At 47.1% G+C, this 16,338-nt stretch overlaps 1 protein-coding gene across 2 annotated transcripts in view; it reads left to right on the top strand.

The window, feature by feature from the left end:
- The window catches only part of slc5a1 (solute carrier family 5 member 1), a 102,949-nt gene extending 87,039 nt beyond the window's left edge, over positions 1 to 15,910 (top strand). Inside the window, exons 10-15 of one of the 2 annotated variants that reach the window (XM_072587092.1) lie at positions 242 to 349; positions 2,042 to 2,192; positions 4,457 to 4,625; positions 9,745 to 9,960; positions 10,398 to 10,506; positions 15,241 to 15,910. In XM_072587092.1, the coding sequence (XP_072443193.1) occupies positions 242 to 349; positions 2,042 to 2,192; positions 4,457 to 4,625; positions 9,745 to 9,960; positions 10,398 to 10,506; positions 15,241 to 15,452 (965 nt within the window). In that variant the 3' untranslated portion in view covers positions 15,453 to 15,910. The remainder of the gene's footprint in view (positions 1 to 241; positions 350 to 2,041; positions 2,193 to 4,456; positions 4,626 to 9,744; positions 9,961 to 10,397; positions 10,507 to 15,240) is intronic. The other variant, XM_072587093.1, reaches the window with a different exon arrangement.
- Positions 15,911 to 16,338: the final 428 nt, after the last annotated feature.

The following is a 16,338-nucleotide window of genomic DNA, read 5'->3' as shown; positions in this document are numbered from 1 at the left end:
TACTAGCCACTGAGCTACCCTACTGCCCCATATCATCACCACTGGTCAGACGGCTGTTTGTGGGATTTTGTTGTGCACCCATTGACCGTCAACCATTGTAATAACAACTCCAAAGGAATGCTCCGTTAATGGGCTGTAACGTCTTGGGGTTTGTGACAGGTCCTGGCAAAGGGCCAGATGTTCGGTTTGATCACAATGGGGGAAAGCTCATTGATATTCTCTTGATCTCAACTTGGTGCAGATGTCATAGGCTGTGTTGTGCCCAGTCTTTGCAAAGAGTACTGCGATGCTGATGTTGGATGCACCAACATTGCCTACCCCCGGCTGGTGGTGAAGCTGATGCCAAAGGGTGAGTCCCAGTCTGCAAAGACGCAATGTAAAAATAACGTGGAAAAGGTACGGGTGTGGAATTTGCTAACGGTATCCAATACGTGGCTGGGTGGACATAAGAAATAGGAGCAGGAGTAGGCTATTCGGCCCATCAAGCCTCTCCTGCCAATTAATAAGATCATGGCTCGCATGGACAGTGCCTTCTACCCCAGGTCCCTGATGGCACGGTCTCCCTACACTTCTTATACGAGGGTCCTCCACTGGGGGGAGGTGATGGTATAGTGGCATTAACACCAGCCTGTTAATCCAGAGACCCACCTAATACTCTGAGGGCATGGGTTCAAATCCCACCAATGGCAGAGGGTGGAATTTGAATTTGATGTTTTTAAAAAAAAAATCTGAAGCCTAATGATGACCACAAATCTGTTCTTGATTGCTGGGTTCACTAATGCCCTTGAGGGAAGGAAACTCCCATTTGTAACTGGTCTGGCCTACATGTGACTCCAGACCCACAGCAATGTCGTTGACTCCTAAGTGCCCTCTGGGCAATTAGGCATGGCCGATAAATCCAGTGCTGCCCTCATTCCATGAATGGATAAGATGGTGGAATGGAATGCCCAAAGATGGGTGAAGGTGACCAATTGAAGGACAGCCCTCCACATACACTGTCGGACTTGGACAAGCGGTGGGTGGTAGTGAGTGAGCCACAGGCTGAGAACTTTGGTACACCTTTTCAGAGGGTCAACGAGACTGACTCCTGGGATGGCAGGACTGACGATGAAGAGAGCCTGGATTGGTTCGGGTTATATTCACCGGGGATGGGGGACAATCTCAGAGAAACCTATAAAGTTCCACCCTGTGGGATTTGTTTTAATTTATTGGTGGGATAGACCAGCATTTCTTGCTCATCCCTCATGGGGCAATTGAGAGTCAACCACATTGTTGTCAGTTTGGAGTCATGCGTAGGCCAAACCAGGCGAGGATGGCAGGTTTGCTCCCTGAAGGACATTAGAGAACCAGAGGAGCTTTCCCTGACAATGGATTCATGGTCACCATTAGGCTTGTAATTCCAGATTTTCATTGTGATTCATATTTCACTATCTACGTGGCGGGATCTGAATCCAGGTCCCTCGAATACTACCTGGGCCTCTGGATGAACAGGCCAGTGATAATACCACTAGGCCATCACCTCGACCTCACATAGAAAGCAGTTGAGGCCAAAACATTGAATGTTTTCAAGAAGGCATCGGATCAGGCTGAAGGGATCATGGGGTAATGGGGGAGAAAGCGGGAACAGGGGATGGAGTTGGATGATCATATTGAATGGCAGAGCAGGCTCAAAGGGCCGAATGGCCTACTCCTGTTTCCGGAGTCAGATGTATGGACGGATGGGTTTTTAAACATCAATTTTGCCTTCAGGGTCATAATGACTGATTTTGGCTTTCAGAAAGTGTTTAAATTCTGCCAGGGATCTTTATGGGACTTGAATCCTTACCTCTGAGGGCCTGCCCTTAGACATCCTGACGCAGTGACATTACCAGCAGCTCCCTTGGACAGGAGATCAGCCAGGAAATATAAAAATAGATCAGCAATTGGAGCTCTTTGCTGGAGTTTGCCTTGATCGAGCAACGTGTAATGGTAGATGGTATTGTAAAAGGCTTGTAACAGCGATGATAGATTGTGGTCTGAACTGTTTCTTATTTTCTGTTAGGTCTGCGTGGCTTGATGCTGTCTGTCATGTTGGCATCGTTGATGAGCTCCCTGACATCCATCTTTAACAGTGCCAGCACACTTTTCACCATGGACATCTGGACCAAGATCAGGCCCAAAGCAACAGAGAAGGAACTTATGTTAGCAGGAAGGTAAGAATCACCCTGTTCCAAGCATTCACCTTCAAGTAGGCCGTACTCTCAGCCTTCAGTAGGTGACATTGTCTGAAGAAGGGAGGGAGGTACAGGATGTTGTATTGTCCTGCTCCACTTTACACCACAAACTGTGATCGCGGGCGATGCCATCTAATAAGCCCCATTAACACGTCAGGGAGGCACTGCTGCCTCCCAGCGCCAGGGACCCAGGTTCGATCCCAGCCTCGGGGCGACTGTCGATGTGATGGTTCCACATTCTCCCTGTGTCTGAGTGTCCCCAGATCCATTCCCCTACATTTACCCCTGACTGACGCACCTCCCTGAACACTGTGGGGCAATTTAGCGTGGCCAATTCAGCCCTGACCTGCACATCCTTGGACTGTGGGAGGAAACAGGAGCGCCCAGAGGAAACACAGGGAGAACGTGCAAACTGCACATAGTCGGCTGAGGCAGGAATCGAACCCGGGTCCCTGGTGCTGTGAGGCAGCAGTGCTAACCACTGAGCCACCATGCCACCCACCATGTGAATGAATTGTCCATTAGTGGGGGGAGGGAAGACATTTCTGGTGAACGTTGACAGCTCCACTAACAGCTGGCTGGAGCCTCATTCACAAGTTGGTAAAAAAACAGCTTTACCTCACTTAGGCTCGCCCTGAACCCACTGCCATATGCATCTCAGGGGAGCCCATCACCGTATTTCCAGTTTTGCTCCCTTTATACGTTCCTTTCTCTTCGTCCCTTCTAGAACCTTCTCTTTTATTCCCATACGTCCTTTCACTTCTCCATTCGCTCCCACCTCCTGTGAATGCACGCTGAAGTTTGTATCATATTTGACTCCGGGATAGGTTGCTAATCCTAGATTTGTTTAGAGACAAAAAAAACTCCTGCCGATGCTGGAATCCAAAGTAGACAGGCAGGAGGCTGGAAGGACGCAGCAAGCCAGGCAGCTTCAGGAGATGGAGAAGTCAATGTTTCAGATGTAACCCTTCTTTGTGTCATCACTAAGACCGTCATATTCCACCTCAACTCATCAACCAGTGAAACCCTCATCTCGGACTTTGTTACCTGCGGACTCAAATATTCTCCCACATTCTCCACTCTTAACATACAATCAGCTGGAACAGCATTTCCTGGACTAAGCTCAAAGCAAGTTCCATTCACTCACTCACTCATCACCCCTGTACTCTCTAACCCTATGAGCCCACAGTTAAACAGCAATAGAATTTTATAATCTTTACAGAGTCACAGAATCATACAGCACAAAATAAGACCCTACAGTCCTACTTATACATTCAGACCAGATATCCCAAATTAACCCAGTCCCATTTGCCAGCGCTTGGCCCATATCCCTCTGAACCCTTCCTATTCACATACCCATCCAGGTGCCTTTTAAATGTTGTAATTGTACCAGCCTCCACCACATCCTCTGGCAGCTCATTCCATACACGTATCACCCTCTGAGTGAAAAAGTTGCCCCTTAGATCTTTTATAACTTTCCCCTCTCACCCTAAACCTATGCCCTCTCGTTGGGAAAATACCTTGTCTATTTATCCTATTCATGCCCCTCATGATTTTATAATCCTCTATAAGGTCACCCCTCAGCCTCCGACGCTCCAGGGAAAACAGTCCCAGCCTGTTCAGCCTCTCCCTGTCGCTCAAACCTTCCAACCCTGGCAACATCCTTGTAAATCTTTTCTGAACCCTTTCAAGTTTTACCACATCCTTCCAATAGGAGGGAGACCAGAATTGAACACAATATTCCAAAAGTGACCTTACCAACATCCTGTACAGCCACAACATGACCTCCCAACTTCTGTACTCAATACTCTGACCAATAAAGGAAAGCATACCAAACGCCTTCTTCACTATCCTATCGACCTGCGACTCCACTTTCTCTGATGAAGGGAGTGAATTCTCAGTGGACCCTCTGCTTCAGAAGTGCCCACCCAATTTAATAACTGACAGCCTGCAATTCATGTAGTTGAATAGCCTGCTGCGTGTTCCAGACAAGGATAGTACTAACTGACCATCCTTCTAACTGCAGTCAGTAATATTGAGGTGCTCCATTGTCTTATTGACATCTGGCAAATATCTGCATTGCTCAGACAGGAATGTGGTGATGCTTGGAGCAGTTACAGGGAAATCAGTTCATATTGTTCAGGGCAGCTTACAATTGCTATGCTCAATTTGATGGCAAAGTGGAAATGGAGGAGCCTGGAATTTTTGTCATTCCTTATTATCTGTTCCTTCTGCCCCCTCAGGGTCTTCACCTTGGTCCTGATTGGGATCAGTATTGCCTGGATTCCGATCGTCCAAACGGCACAGAGTGGACAGCTCTTTGACTACATCCAGTCAATCACCAGCTACCTGGGTCCTCCGATAGCTTCTGTCTTCCTGTTGGCCATCTTTGTCAAGCGTGTCAACGAGCCAGTAGGTTTCTGCGGTCTTTTATTTACATCACATGGCCTGCGCATCTCATAGAGGCAGACAGCTCAGAAACAGACCTTTCAGTCAAGGCCGACCATAATCCCAAACTGAACCAGTCGCAACCTGCCTGTGCTTGGCCCGTATCCCTCCAAACCTTTCCTGTTCATGTACTTATCCAAACGTCCTTTAAACATTGTAACTGCACCTACATCCACCACTTCCTCTGGAAGTTCATTCCACACATTAACCACTCCCTGTGTAAAAAGATTGCCCCCCTCCCCACATCCTTTTTAAATCTTTCTCCTCTCACCTTAAAAATATGCCCCCCCCCCCAGTTTTGAACTCCCCCACCCTCAGGAAAAGACCTTTGCTATTCACCTTATCTATGCTCCTCATGATTTTTATAAACTCCTATAAGATCACCCCTCAACCTCCCACACTCCAGTGAAAAATGTCCCAGCCTATCCGGCCTCTCCCCATAACTCAAACCCGCCACCCCCAGCAACATTCTGGTAAATGTGGACTGACCCTTCTCCAGTTTAGCGATTTCCTTCCTATAAGCCTGGTCAAGTCCATCCTTGGACATTGTGGGAGGTGAGGGACGAAATTACAGAGGCCCTTGCACAGACTTTTGCTTCACGTTTAGCTACTGCTGAAGTTTGGGAAGACTGGAGGGTGGCTAACGTTGTTCCATTGTTTAAGAAAGGTAGCAAAGACAAGCCAGGGAACTACAGGCCAGTGAGATTGACATCAGTGGTAGGCAAGCTGTTGGAGAGGATACTAACGGACAGCATCAACCAACATTTAGATAGTCAAGATTTGATTAGGGACTGTCAGCATGGATTTGTGTGTGGGAAGTCATGTCTGACAAATCTTTTAGAGTTTTTCAAACAGGTAATCAAGAGGATAGATGAAGGTAGGGCAGTGGATGTTGTCTATGTGGACTTTAGTAAGGCCTTTGCATGGCAGACTGGTTTTGAAGCTTAGGTCACATAGAATCCAGGGAGAGCGAGCTAACTGGATTCAAAATTGGCCCAATAGCAGGAAGCAGAGGATAATGGTTGAGGGTTGTTTCTCTGATTGGAGGCCTGTGACTAGTGGTGTGCCACGGGGGTCAGTATTGGGACCTTTGTTCTTTGTTATTTACATAAATGATCTGGATGTGAATGTCCAAGGAATGATTAGCAAGTTTGTGGATGATACAAAATTAGGAGGTATTGTTGATAGCGAGGAAGGTTATCAAAAATTACAGAGGGATCTCGATCAGACAGGGAAGTGGGCTGGAGGTCGGCAAATGCAATTCAACACAGATAAGTGTGAGGTGTTGCACTTTAGAAAATCAAAGGTAGGACTTTTACAGTAAATGATAAGATCCCGAGGAGTGTTCTGGAACAGATGGACCCAGGAGTATAAATACATAGTTCATTGACAGTGACATCACAGGTAGACAGGGTGGTGAAAAACATATTTTCCATGCTGGCCTTTATCGATGAGGAATTGAGTCTAGGAATTGGAATGTTGTATAAGTGATTGGTGAGGCCGTACCTGGAGTATTGTGTAGAGGTTTGGTCACCCTGTTATAGGAAAGACATAGTTAAACTGGAAAGAGTGCAAAGATGATTTACGAGGATGTTGCAAGGACTAGTAGGCCTGAGTTATAGGAACAGGTTGGCCAGGATAGGACTTTATTCCTTGGAACTTAGGAGAATGAGGTGTGACCTTATTGAAGTGTATAAAATCACGAGGGGCATAGACAGGATGAATGCATACAGCCTTTTTTCCAGGGATGGGGAATTAAAAACTCGAGGGTGTAGGTTTAAGATGAGAGGGGAAAGATTTAAGAAGGACCTAAGGGGCAACTTCTTCACACAGAGAATGGTGCGTATATGGAATGGGCTGCCAGACAAAGTAGTTGAGGCAGGTACAATAGCAACATTTATAAAACCTTTTGGCAGGTACATGGATGGGAAGGGTTTAGAGGGATATAGGCCAAATATGGGTGATTGGAACTAGCGGAGTGGGCACGATGGTCAGCATGGACCAGTTTGGGCTGAAGGGCCTGTTTCCATGCTGTATTACTCTGTGACTGTAAAACTAGGGGACCAGGACAGGACACAGGCCTCACCAACGTCCTGTACAAGCCCCATCATAACATTCCAACTATTTCTCTTCGCTCTTCCTCACCCCCTTCCCCATCCACCTGCTCTCAGCAATGTTTCTTTTACTGCTCCTGTTCAGACTTTCACTCTGATACCCTAATACTGCAGAAGCAAGAAAAAGGCCTGATCTGTTCAGGGAGTCAAGCATGGGCCTCTACCGGTAGGTTGAATGAGCTTTGCATTGTCTGTAACCAGTCCCATCCCATTCAGTGCCTGCTGACCCACATTGACTCAGACTCCTTGGCAGTCTGACCTCCCAAGCATCCTTCAATATCCGAGACCACAAGCTCTGGAATTCCCCCTCATCCCCTCTCCCTCACTTTCCTCTTTAAAAACATTCCTATTACCCAACCACTTTGGGCTCAGAAGAGATTGACCTGGATGTTGCTGGGACTGGAGGGTTGGAGTTGTAAGGTGAGGCTGGACAGGTTGCTCCTTCTTTCCCTGGAGCGTCGGAGGCTGAGGGGGTGACTTTATACAGGTTTACAAAATCATGAGGGGCATGGATAGGATAAATAGACAAAGTCTTTTCCCTGGGATGGGGGAGTCCAGAACTAGAGGGCATAGGTTAAGGGTGAGAGGGGAGAGATATAAAAGGGACCTAAGGGGCAACGTTTTCACGCAGAGGGTGGTACGTGTATGGAATGAGCTGCCAGAGGAAGTGGTGGAGGCTGATACAATTGCAACATTTAAAAGGCATCTTGGTGGGTATATGAATAGGAAGGGTTTGGAGGGATATGGGCCGGGTGCTGGCAGGTGGGACTAGATTGGGTTGGGATATCTGATCGGCATGGACGGGTTGGACCGAAGGGTCTGTTTCCGTGCTGTACATCTCTATGACTCTATGACTCGATGATAAGGTGAATGGAGGGTGTCTTTTCCCTAGGCTGGGGGATTTCAAGGCGACAGGACATATTTTTAAGGTGAGAGGTGAAAGATTTTAAAAGGACTTGAGGGGCAATTTTTTTTTTTACACTGCGAGTGGTTTGCATGTGGAATGTACTTCCAGAAGAATGGTTATTGCAGGTGCAGTTACAACATTTAAAGGATATTCAGATACAAACATGAATATGAAAGGCTTGGAGGGATTTGGGCCAACCACAGGCAGCGGGAACTAGTTTAATTCGGGATGATGGTCTGCATGGAACTGGTTGGACCGAAGGATGAACGGCTTTTGCCCGAAACATTGACTCTCCTGCTCCCTGGATGCTGCCTTTTCCAGCACCACAGTCTCGACTCTGATCTCCAGCATCTGCAGTCCTCACTTTTACCTTATTGGACTGAAGGGTCTGTTTCTGTGCCGTATGACTCCTTAGCTAAGTTTTTGGTCACCTGACTGAATATCTCTTTATGTGACTTGCAGTCAAATTTTCTCGAATGATGCTCCTGCCAAGCAGAAGAGCAAGAATATGCCATTCGGCCCATCAAGCTTGCTTTGTGAAAGATCAGCCATGACTGTGCAATTGAACAGCAGAGTCAGAGAGAGGTAGAGCACAGAAACAGACCCTTCAGTCCACCTCGTCTATCCCAACCTAATCTAGTCCCATTTGCCAGCACTTGGCCCAAATCCCTCCAAACCCTTCCTATTTATACACCCATCCAGATGCCTTTAAAATGTTATAATTGTATCAGCCTCCACCACTTCCTCTGGCAGCTGAGTCCATAAAAACTGTGGCCTGAAAGCAATTTTCCCCCACTCTCCTTCGATCCCTTTATATCATCGGATTTTGGTTTTGGTTTTAGTATTTGGACATGCGTCCATCACTGTTTTAAACGTACTCCATGATTGAACTTCTGCAGCCCTTTGGGGCAGAGAATTGAAAGATTTACAAACTGTCTGAGTGAAAGTGTCCTGTTCATTTCCACCCTGAGTGACTTATTTTGAAATGGAGCGCTCCCCCAGTTCGAGACTCTCCAGTCAGAGGACACAGCTGGCCTACATCTAACCTGTCACTCCCCTTCAGGACTTTACAACATCGTTTGATAGCTGCTCGAACAACACAATGGTAGAGACTCATTTGTTTTTGTCTTTCCCCATTGAGTCCGATCACAAGCAGCGCATCCAAGGTTAATGTTGAAGTGAGAATTAGACAATGCATGGGGTGGGGGGGGGGGAAGCGTAAAAATGGCACAGCCCTTGGAGAAAGATGCCTCGAGATCCTGTTTGTCCATGCACTGTGAGGTTTTAAAATCCACGGCACGCCTTTGTTTTCCTCACGGCATCGCTGCGGCCTAACTGACAGGCCTGGCTGCCTGCCAGGTGGGGAACATCTGGGAGAGTCACCCAACAGCACATCAGGAACCCGTTGCCAAGATGGGTTCCTCCATCCCATTGGCATCTTGAGATTTGGGATAGAGAGGGGGACCCAATATTGCTGAGACAACAAACTTGGTGTCCTGACAGAGGAGGGGCTCTCCTTTCTTCGTTGTCCATAAGCAGCGCTGTAAAGGTAACCACCTTCCCCACAGAGCTCTGCCCACCTCACTCGATCTCCAGTCTTCCTGTGGTCTGAATTAAACCTGTCACCTACACGTAGTCCTACTTTCTCTGCGGTAAAGGGAGAAATGATTAAATTGAAACAGGTAGAATTCTGAGAGGGCTCAAAGAAGGTGTTCCATCAAAACTAGGGTACCGACAACTACAAGGCATGCTCTCAGTATGAGAGGCCAACTATTTAGGGCTGGGGGTGGAAATGCATTCTGACACTCGGAGGATTGTAATCTTGCCCAGAGAGGTTGGACGTTCAGTCATTGGGTGTTTTCCAGCAGAGACTGATTGGTTTTGGGACTCCAATGGAAACAGGGGATCAGGCAGGAAAATAGAATTGAGGCCAAACACCACCTGGATTTCACGAAAGTGTAGACTCCAGCAGACATTCCTGAAACGAGGTGCATCCTGTGTGAAACAGGCGGCTGATTGGTTGCTCTCCCTCTGACGTGTTAATGTGATCCTGTTATTGTAGGGTGCGTTTTGGGGTTTGATATTTGGCCTTGCCACTGGCTTGTCTCGAATGATCCCGGAGTTTGTGTATGGAACGGGCAGCTGTGTGCATCCGAGCAACTGTCCCAAGATTATCTGTGGCATCCATTACCTGTACTTTGCCATCATTCTCTTTGTCGCCACCAATGTGATGGTGCTCATTGTGTCCTTCCTGACAAAGCCGATTGATGATGTTCACGTGAGTATGGGCTTCATTACAGGACTATCCCTACCCCTGCAATCGGACTGCTAACCATGGCATGGTGTGGGTAATCCATGTGCGTGAGATGATCCAACTTTATTGTGTGTTAATCAATATCTTTGGGATAAAGCCTGGTTTTTGGATAATTCAGGACCTCCAGTGTGTTTGGAATGTTCTGGGATAATCAGGTGGGATGATACATGTTTTTTGGAATGATCCATGTGTTTGGAATATTTGGGTGAGGCATGTGTTCGGAATGGTTGGGAGGAGCCAGTGTTTGGGATGGTTACAGTGCTGCACACATTGTGGCACCCATGTTCCACAGCCTGAATGTGGTACACACACAGTTGCAGGTAACATTCTTGTTTGAAGATTTGAAAATGAGTGTTTGTTTCACAGTTGAATTATAGTCATGAATGTCATTTTTATTTTAGCTTTACCGACTGTGTTGGAGCTTGCGAAACAGCAAAGAGGAACGTGTAGATCTGGATAATGATGATTGGAAGAATGAAGATAATGATAGCAAAATGGATATTGATGAAGGTGACTTTGCAAAACATTTTCACACAGCAGATAATGACTGTATCCAGCTTCCCGGAACTATCTCCCAGTTTGACTCCTACTTTTTAATACCTTCTTTCTCTTTACATATATTGTATACATATTTACAGAACAACCTCAGTTATCTGAACGTCAATTATCCGAATTTCGGATTATCCGAACAAGATCTCAAGGTCCCATAACAACATTATCCGAACAATCAGTCATCTGAACCAAGTAGTCCCTACCCGTCCCATTTGGATAATTGAGGTTGTCCTGTGTATGTATTGTGCATATATATATATACACATGTACACACACGCGCACACACATAAACAACAGACTCACACTCAGAGACACACACTTTCACACACAGAGACACACACTCTCACATACACTCTCACACACACAGACACACACACATATACACACACACTCACTCACACATACATACAGACACAGACATGCTGACATACACACAGAAGACACACAAACACACATACAGACACACACTCACACACATACACACACAAACACACAGACACACACACACACACACACATACACACACACAGACATGCAAACACACACACAGACACATACACAGCGGTGGCACAGAGGTATATGTTCTGGGAGTGTGGAGTAGGTTGTTAAATAAATTTTACGATAACAATGTTTAAGAGGCATCTTGATAGATACACAAGTAGGTCGGGAATGGAGGGATTTGATCACATGGAGGCAAAAGGTTTTTTGTTTAGAAGCCTCATGAGTCAATGCAGGGTCTGTGGGTCGAAGTGACTGTTCCCCTGCTCTGCTCTGCTTTATTTAAAGCAGAGGGTGAGGTGTGAAACTGAATAGGAATCCTTTTCTTGGGAGTTGGTTTACTTACAGAATGTGACCTGACTCACATCTGCCTCTAACCTACAAACACTGCATTTGCTCAACGTGCTTCACACTTGACGCTTGACTCTCCCTTCACCGTCAGGTCAGAAACGGTGATGCGACCAAACGATTGCACAGTGTTCAGCACCATTTGAGACTCCTTCAAATACTGGAGCAGTCCATGTTCAAACGTAGCAAGACCCAGACAATATCTAGGCTTCAGCTGATTAATAAAATTAACACCACCCAGAGCATCAACCATCTCCAAAAATGGATGCCATAAATAATCTGCCCCCGATACTCAATGGAATTATCATCACTAAATCCTGCACTAGCAACATCTTGGGGTAAGATTGACCAGAAACTGAATTGGATTAGCCTTATAAATACTATGACTACAACAGCAGGTCAGAGGGTGGAATACTGCAGTAAGTAACTCACTTCCTGAATTCCCAAATCCTGTCCACAAACTACAAAGCACAAGGCAGGAATATGATGGATGAGTGTGGCTCCACCAACATTCAGGAACTAGGAAAAAGCAGCTCTCTTGATCTTCAAAAGCCACTCCCCCCACCCTTGACGCTCAGCAGCATCCAAAAGATGCACTGCAAAAATTCGCCAAATCTCCTGAGGCACATCTTCCAAATCCTCAACTACTTCCACCTAGAAGGACAAGGGCAGCAGATACATGGGAACACCATCACCTGCAAGCTCCCTCCCCCCCCCAAGACACTCACCATCCTGACTTGGAAATATATTGCTCTTCCTTCACTGGCTGGGTCTAAATCCCAGAATTCCCTCCCCAAGAGCATTGTGGGTCTAACGGACAATGTAAAGACTGCAGTGATTCAAGAAGGCAGCTCACCGCCACCTCCTCACAGGATATTGGGATTGAGGTCACACCTTGTGTCTGCAGTCAGCTGCTTCATGCCAGGGTCAGCTATGGAAGGGAATGGTGGGAAACTGTGGGGTTGGAAACTACAATAAAAATAGACATCTATTAATGTCTCTTTGCCCAATGAACTGTGACGCGAGAACTGCTTTTCAGTGATCCCTGAACTGTTTTGAATAACCTAATGCAAACCTTATAATAAAACCCACCCCTACTGCTAAGTAGAATTGAACGTAACTGATGTTTTGGGACAGTTCAATGTAACAAATCTATAGAACTCCCTCTTCCTGAAATGTGAACCATTTTTCACAACACAAAGTCTGAACAAATTGTATCCAACTAAAGGAGGATTTGCCATAACATTAACAATCATATCCTCCATGGTCAAACAATTTCCCGATACACTACCAATATTCAGGAGATACCCTTCACACCATCAATAACAGTAGCATCCATCAAAAGGTTGAGTTAGATAGACACGATTGCCATACCCACTTAAAATCTTATCCCAAACCCAGCTCCTAGTTTACCCGCCTCGCTGATCTAATGTTCTACCCATACATCCACAAGATATCCTGCCCCTCAGGAACCCAATCAGTTACCCACCTGGCATCCTATTCCATCTCTTACCTGTTGTCCTATCCCATCACCCACGTGGCGTCCTAACCCATCAGCCACCTGGCTTCCTATCACATCACCCACCTGTCATCCTGTCCCATCAGCACCTGGCATCTTATCCCATCAGCCACCTGGCATCCTATCCCATCAGCCACCTGGCATCCTATCCCACCTCCCACCATCATCCTATCCATTCACCTACATGACAACCTGCCCCTTTCCCATTTGGAACTCTATCCATTACTCATCTAGCATCCTATCCCATAAGCCACCTGCATCCGTATTCCCTCTCCAACTTCTTGCAGTCACTGTCAAAATGGCTGCCCAACATACAAACATCTTGCTTCCTGGAATAGAGCAGCTATTGCCGTAAAAAAAAGAAACATACTTTCAGCTAGAGTACTAATCCTGCACTGATTGGATCCTGGCCTAGTTTCCTCGGACAGAGATGCCCAGGAAAGGCCAGACTCTTTAGTCAGATCTGTTCCAACGGTCACCATATGATCTGGACCAAATCTTGTCTTCAGTCTAACATCCAACAAGGATCACTTCACAGATCCAATAACAGGTCCCCAGGAGTGAGTTACAGACTGGAATCTAACTGAGGGGTTTATGTACCCCCCACCTTTTCCTCCGCTACATCGATGACTGTATCGGTGCTGCCTCGTGCTCCCACGAGGAGGTTGAACAGTTCATCCACTTTACCAACACCTTCCACCCCGACCTCAAATTTACCTGGACCGTCTCAGACTCCTCCCTCCCCTTCCTAGACCTCTCCATTTCTATCTCGGGCGACCGAATCAACACGGACATTGACTATAAACCGACCGACTCCCACAGCTACCTAGATTACACCTCCTCCCACCCTGCCCCCTGTAAAAACGCCATCCCATATTCCCAATTCCTTCGTCTCTGCCGCATCTGCTCCCAGGAGGACCAGTTCCAATACCGAACAACCCAGATGGCCTCCTTCTTCAAAGACCGCAATTTCCCCCCAGACGTGATCGATGATGCTCTCCACCGCATCTCCTCCACTTCCCGTTCCTCCGCCCTTGAGCCCCGCCCCTCCAATCACCACCAGGACAGAACCCCACTGGTCCCCACCTACCACCCCACCCAACCTCCATGTCCAACGTATCATCCGCCGTCATTTCCTCCACCTCCAAACGGACCCCACCACCAGGGATATATTTCCCTCCCCATCCTTATCAGCGTTCCGAAAAGACCACTCCCTCCATGACTCCCTCGTCAGGTCCACACCCCCCACCAACCCAACCTCCACTCCCGGCACCTTCCCCTGCAACCGCAAGAAATGCAAAACTTGCGCCCACACCTCCCCCCTCACTTCCCTCCAAGGCCCCAAGGGATCCTTCCATATCCGCCACAAATTCACCTGCACCTCCACACACATCATTTATTGCATCCGCTGCACCCGATGTGGCCTCCTCTATATTGGGGAGACAGGCCGCCTACTTGCGGAACGTTTCAGAGAACACCTCTGGGACACCCAGACCAACCAACCCAACCACCCCGTAGCCCAACACTTCAACTCCCCCTCCCACTCCACCAAGGACATGCAGGTCCTTGGACTCCTCCATCGCCAGACCATGGCAACACAATGGTTGGAGGAAGAACGCCTCATCTTCCACTTGGGAGCCCTCCAACCACAAGGGATGAACTCAGATTTCTCCAGTTTCCTCATTTCCCCTCCCCCCACCTTGTCTCAGTCCCAACCCTCGAACTCAGCACCACCTTCCTAACCTGCAATCTTCTTCCTGACCTCTCCGCCCCCACCCCCACTCCGGCCTATCACCCTCACCTTGACCTCCTTCCACCTATCGCATTTCCAACGCCCCTCCCCCAAGTCCCTTCTTTTATCTTAGCCTGCTTGGCACACCCTCCTCATTCCTGAAGAAGGGCTCATGCCCGAACCGTCGATTCCCCTGCTCCTGGGATGCTGCCTGACCTGCTGCGCTTTTCCAGCAACACATTTTCACCTCTGACCTCTAGCATCTGCAGTCCTCACTTTCTCCTTTAAATGAAAGGCCAGCCATTGAGGAGCAGAGTCAGGAGACCATTTCACACACAAACTGATTTGAGTGTGTTCGGGAGAAAATAGTTTTTTGATCTTCATGGAAGTCAAAGTGGGGGGCGGGGGAGTGACCTAATTTTGTACGTTAAGTTTGGAAATCCATTTTAAATGTTGTGGATGCTGGGGGATGATTGGACTGTTCACCATTGAGGGGTGTTTATTAGCTGCAGACAGAGGTAGAGGCGAACTGGCCTTGAACCGAGTGACCTCCTCCACCTTCCTCACCCACTGTGCTCTGTTCTTGTTGTCTCAGAGTCAGTCCAAGGGGTGAGCTGCTGGAAGAAAACCTATAACTGGTTCTGTGGATTCGACCAGAAGACCAAAAAGCTGAGCAAAGAGGAACAGGAAGCCCTTCAACAGCAGCTGACCGACATCTCAGAGGTGCCCCTGTGGAGAAATGTCGTCAACATGAACGCCATCATTCTGCTGGCCGTTTGCGTCTTCTTCTGGGCGTTTTACGCATAACGCCAGGGTCAAAGGAGACGTCCTACTGACTGACCTCTCACAACCATTTTAGCCAAACCCATGATGCATTGCTTTCACACTCTTCACAAATGAGTGCACAATGCTGTCTGATTTGTACTTCTCTTTTAAAAAAAAAACGGCCTTTCTAAAATAGATACTTCCTTTCTTATCAACCAATTGGACGAAACTGGTGGCCCAGTTTTTACAAAGAGATCTTGAGAAATCTTGAGAATCCCTGCTGGACCCTGAAGCCTTTGCCTCACTGAGCTGCAAATTTGCACACATTTACGTTGGCTACAAGTTTGATGACAGCGAGCTTACAGAAGTTTGTAAGAGGCTCTTCTAGAAACAATACCTGAAGACAATTGTTTCAAAAATGGATAATTTATTATGTTTTTAAAGAAATAAGTGCAATAATAATGCTCTGAGAAATAAGATGATAATCAGAGGTAATAAAGTCCAACTTTCTGTTTTCTCTCTTGTCTGTCAGATTCCACATATCATCTCAATGTTCACTTTCACTCATTTAGAATCATAGAATCCCTCGGGTGTGGAAACAGGCCCTTCGGCCCAACAAGTCCACATCGACCCTCTGAAGAGTAACCCACCCAGACCCATTCCCCTACCCTATTACTCTCCATTTACCCCTAACTAACCTATTTAGGTTAAGTACTTTTTCATAAAGTAAAAGGAAATTGAATTTCCACATTGCCTTTCAGACTTTCAAAAGCTCTTGATGTGTTTCAACAGTCAATTGCAGTGCATTGGAAGTGTAGTCGTGGCTATAATCTGTGGAAGTGCAGTAACTAAACTCCCACAAGTGAGTAAACACACCGGTTCATCCACAGCTGGAATACTGGGAACAGTTTTGGGACCTTTATCTGAG

Source organism: Chiloscyllium punctatum, chromosome 17 (genome assembly GCF_047496795.1).
Source record: "Chiloscyllium punctatum isolate Juve2018m chromosome 17, sChiPun1.3, whole genome shotgun sequence".
NCBI classification, from domain to species: Eukaryota; Metazoa; Chordata; class Chondrichthyes; order Orectolobiformes; family Hemiscylliidae; genus Chiloscyllium; species Chiloscyllium punctatum.
Note: the sequence above shows the minus strand (reverse complement) of the source record. Positions and strands in the feature narration are given on the sequence as shown.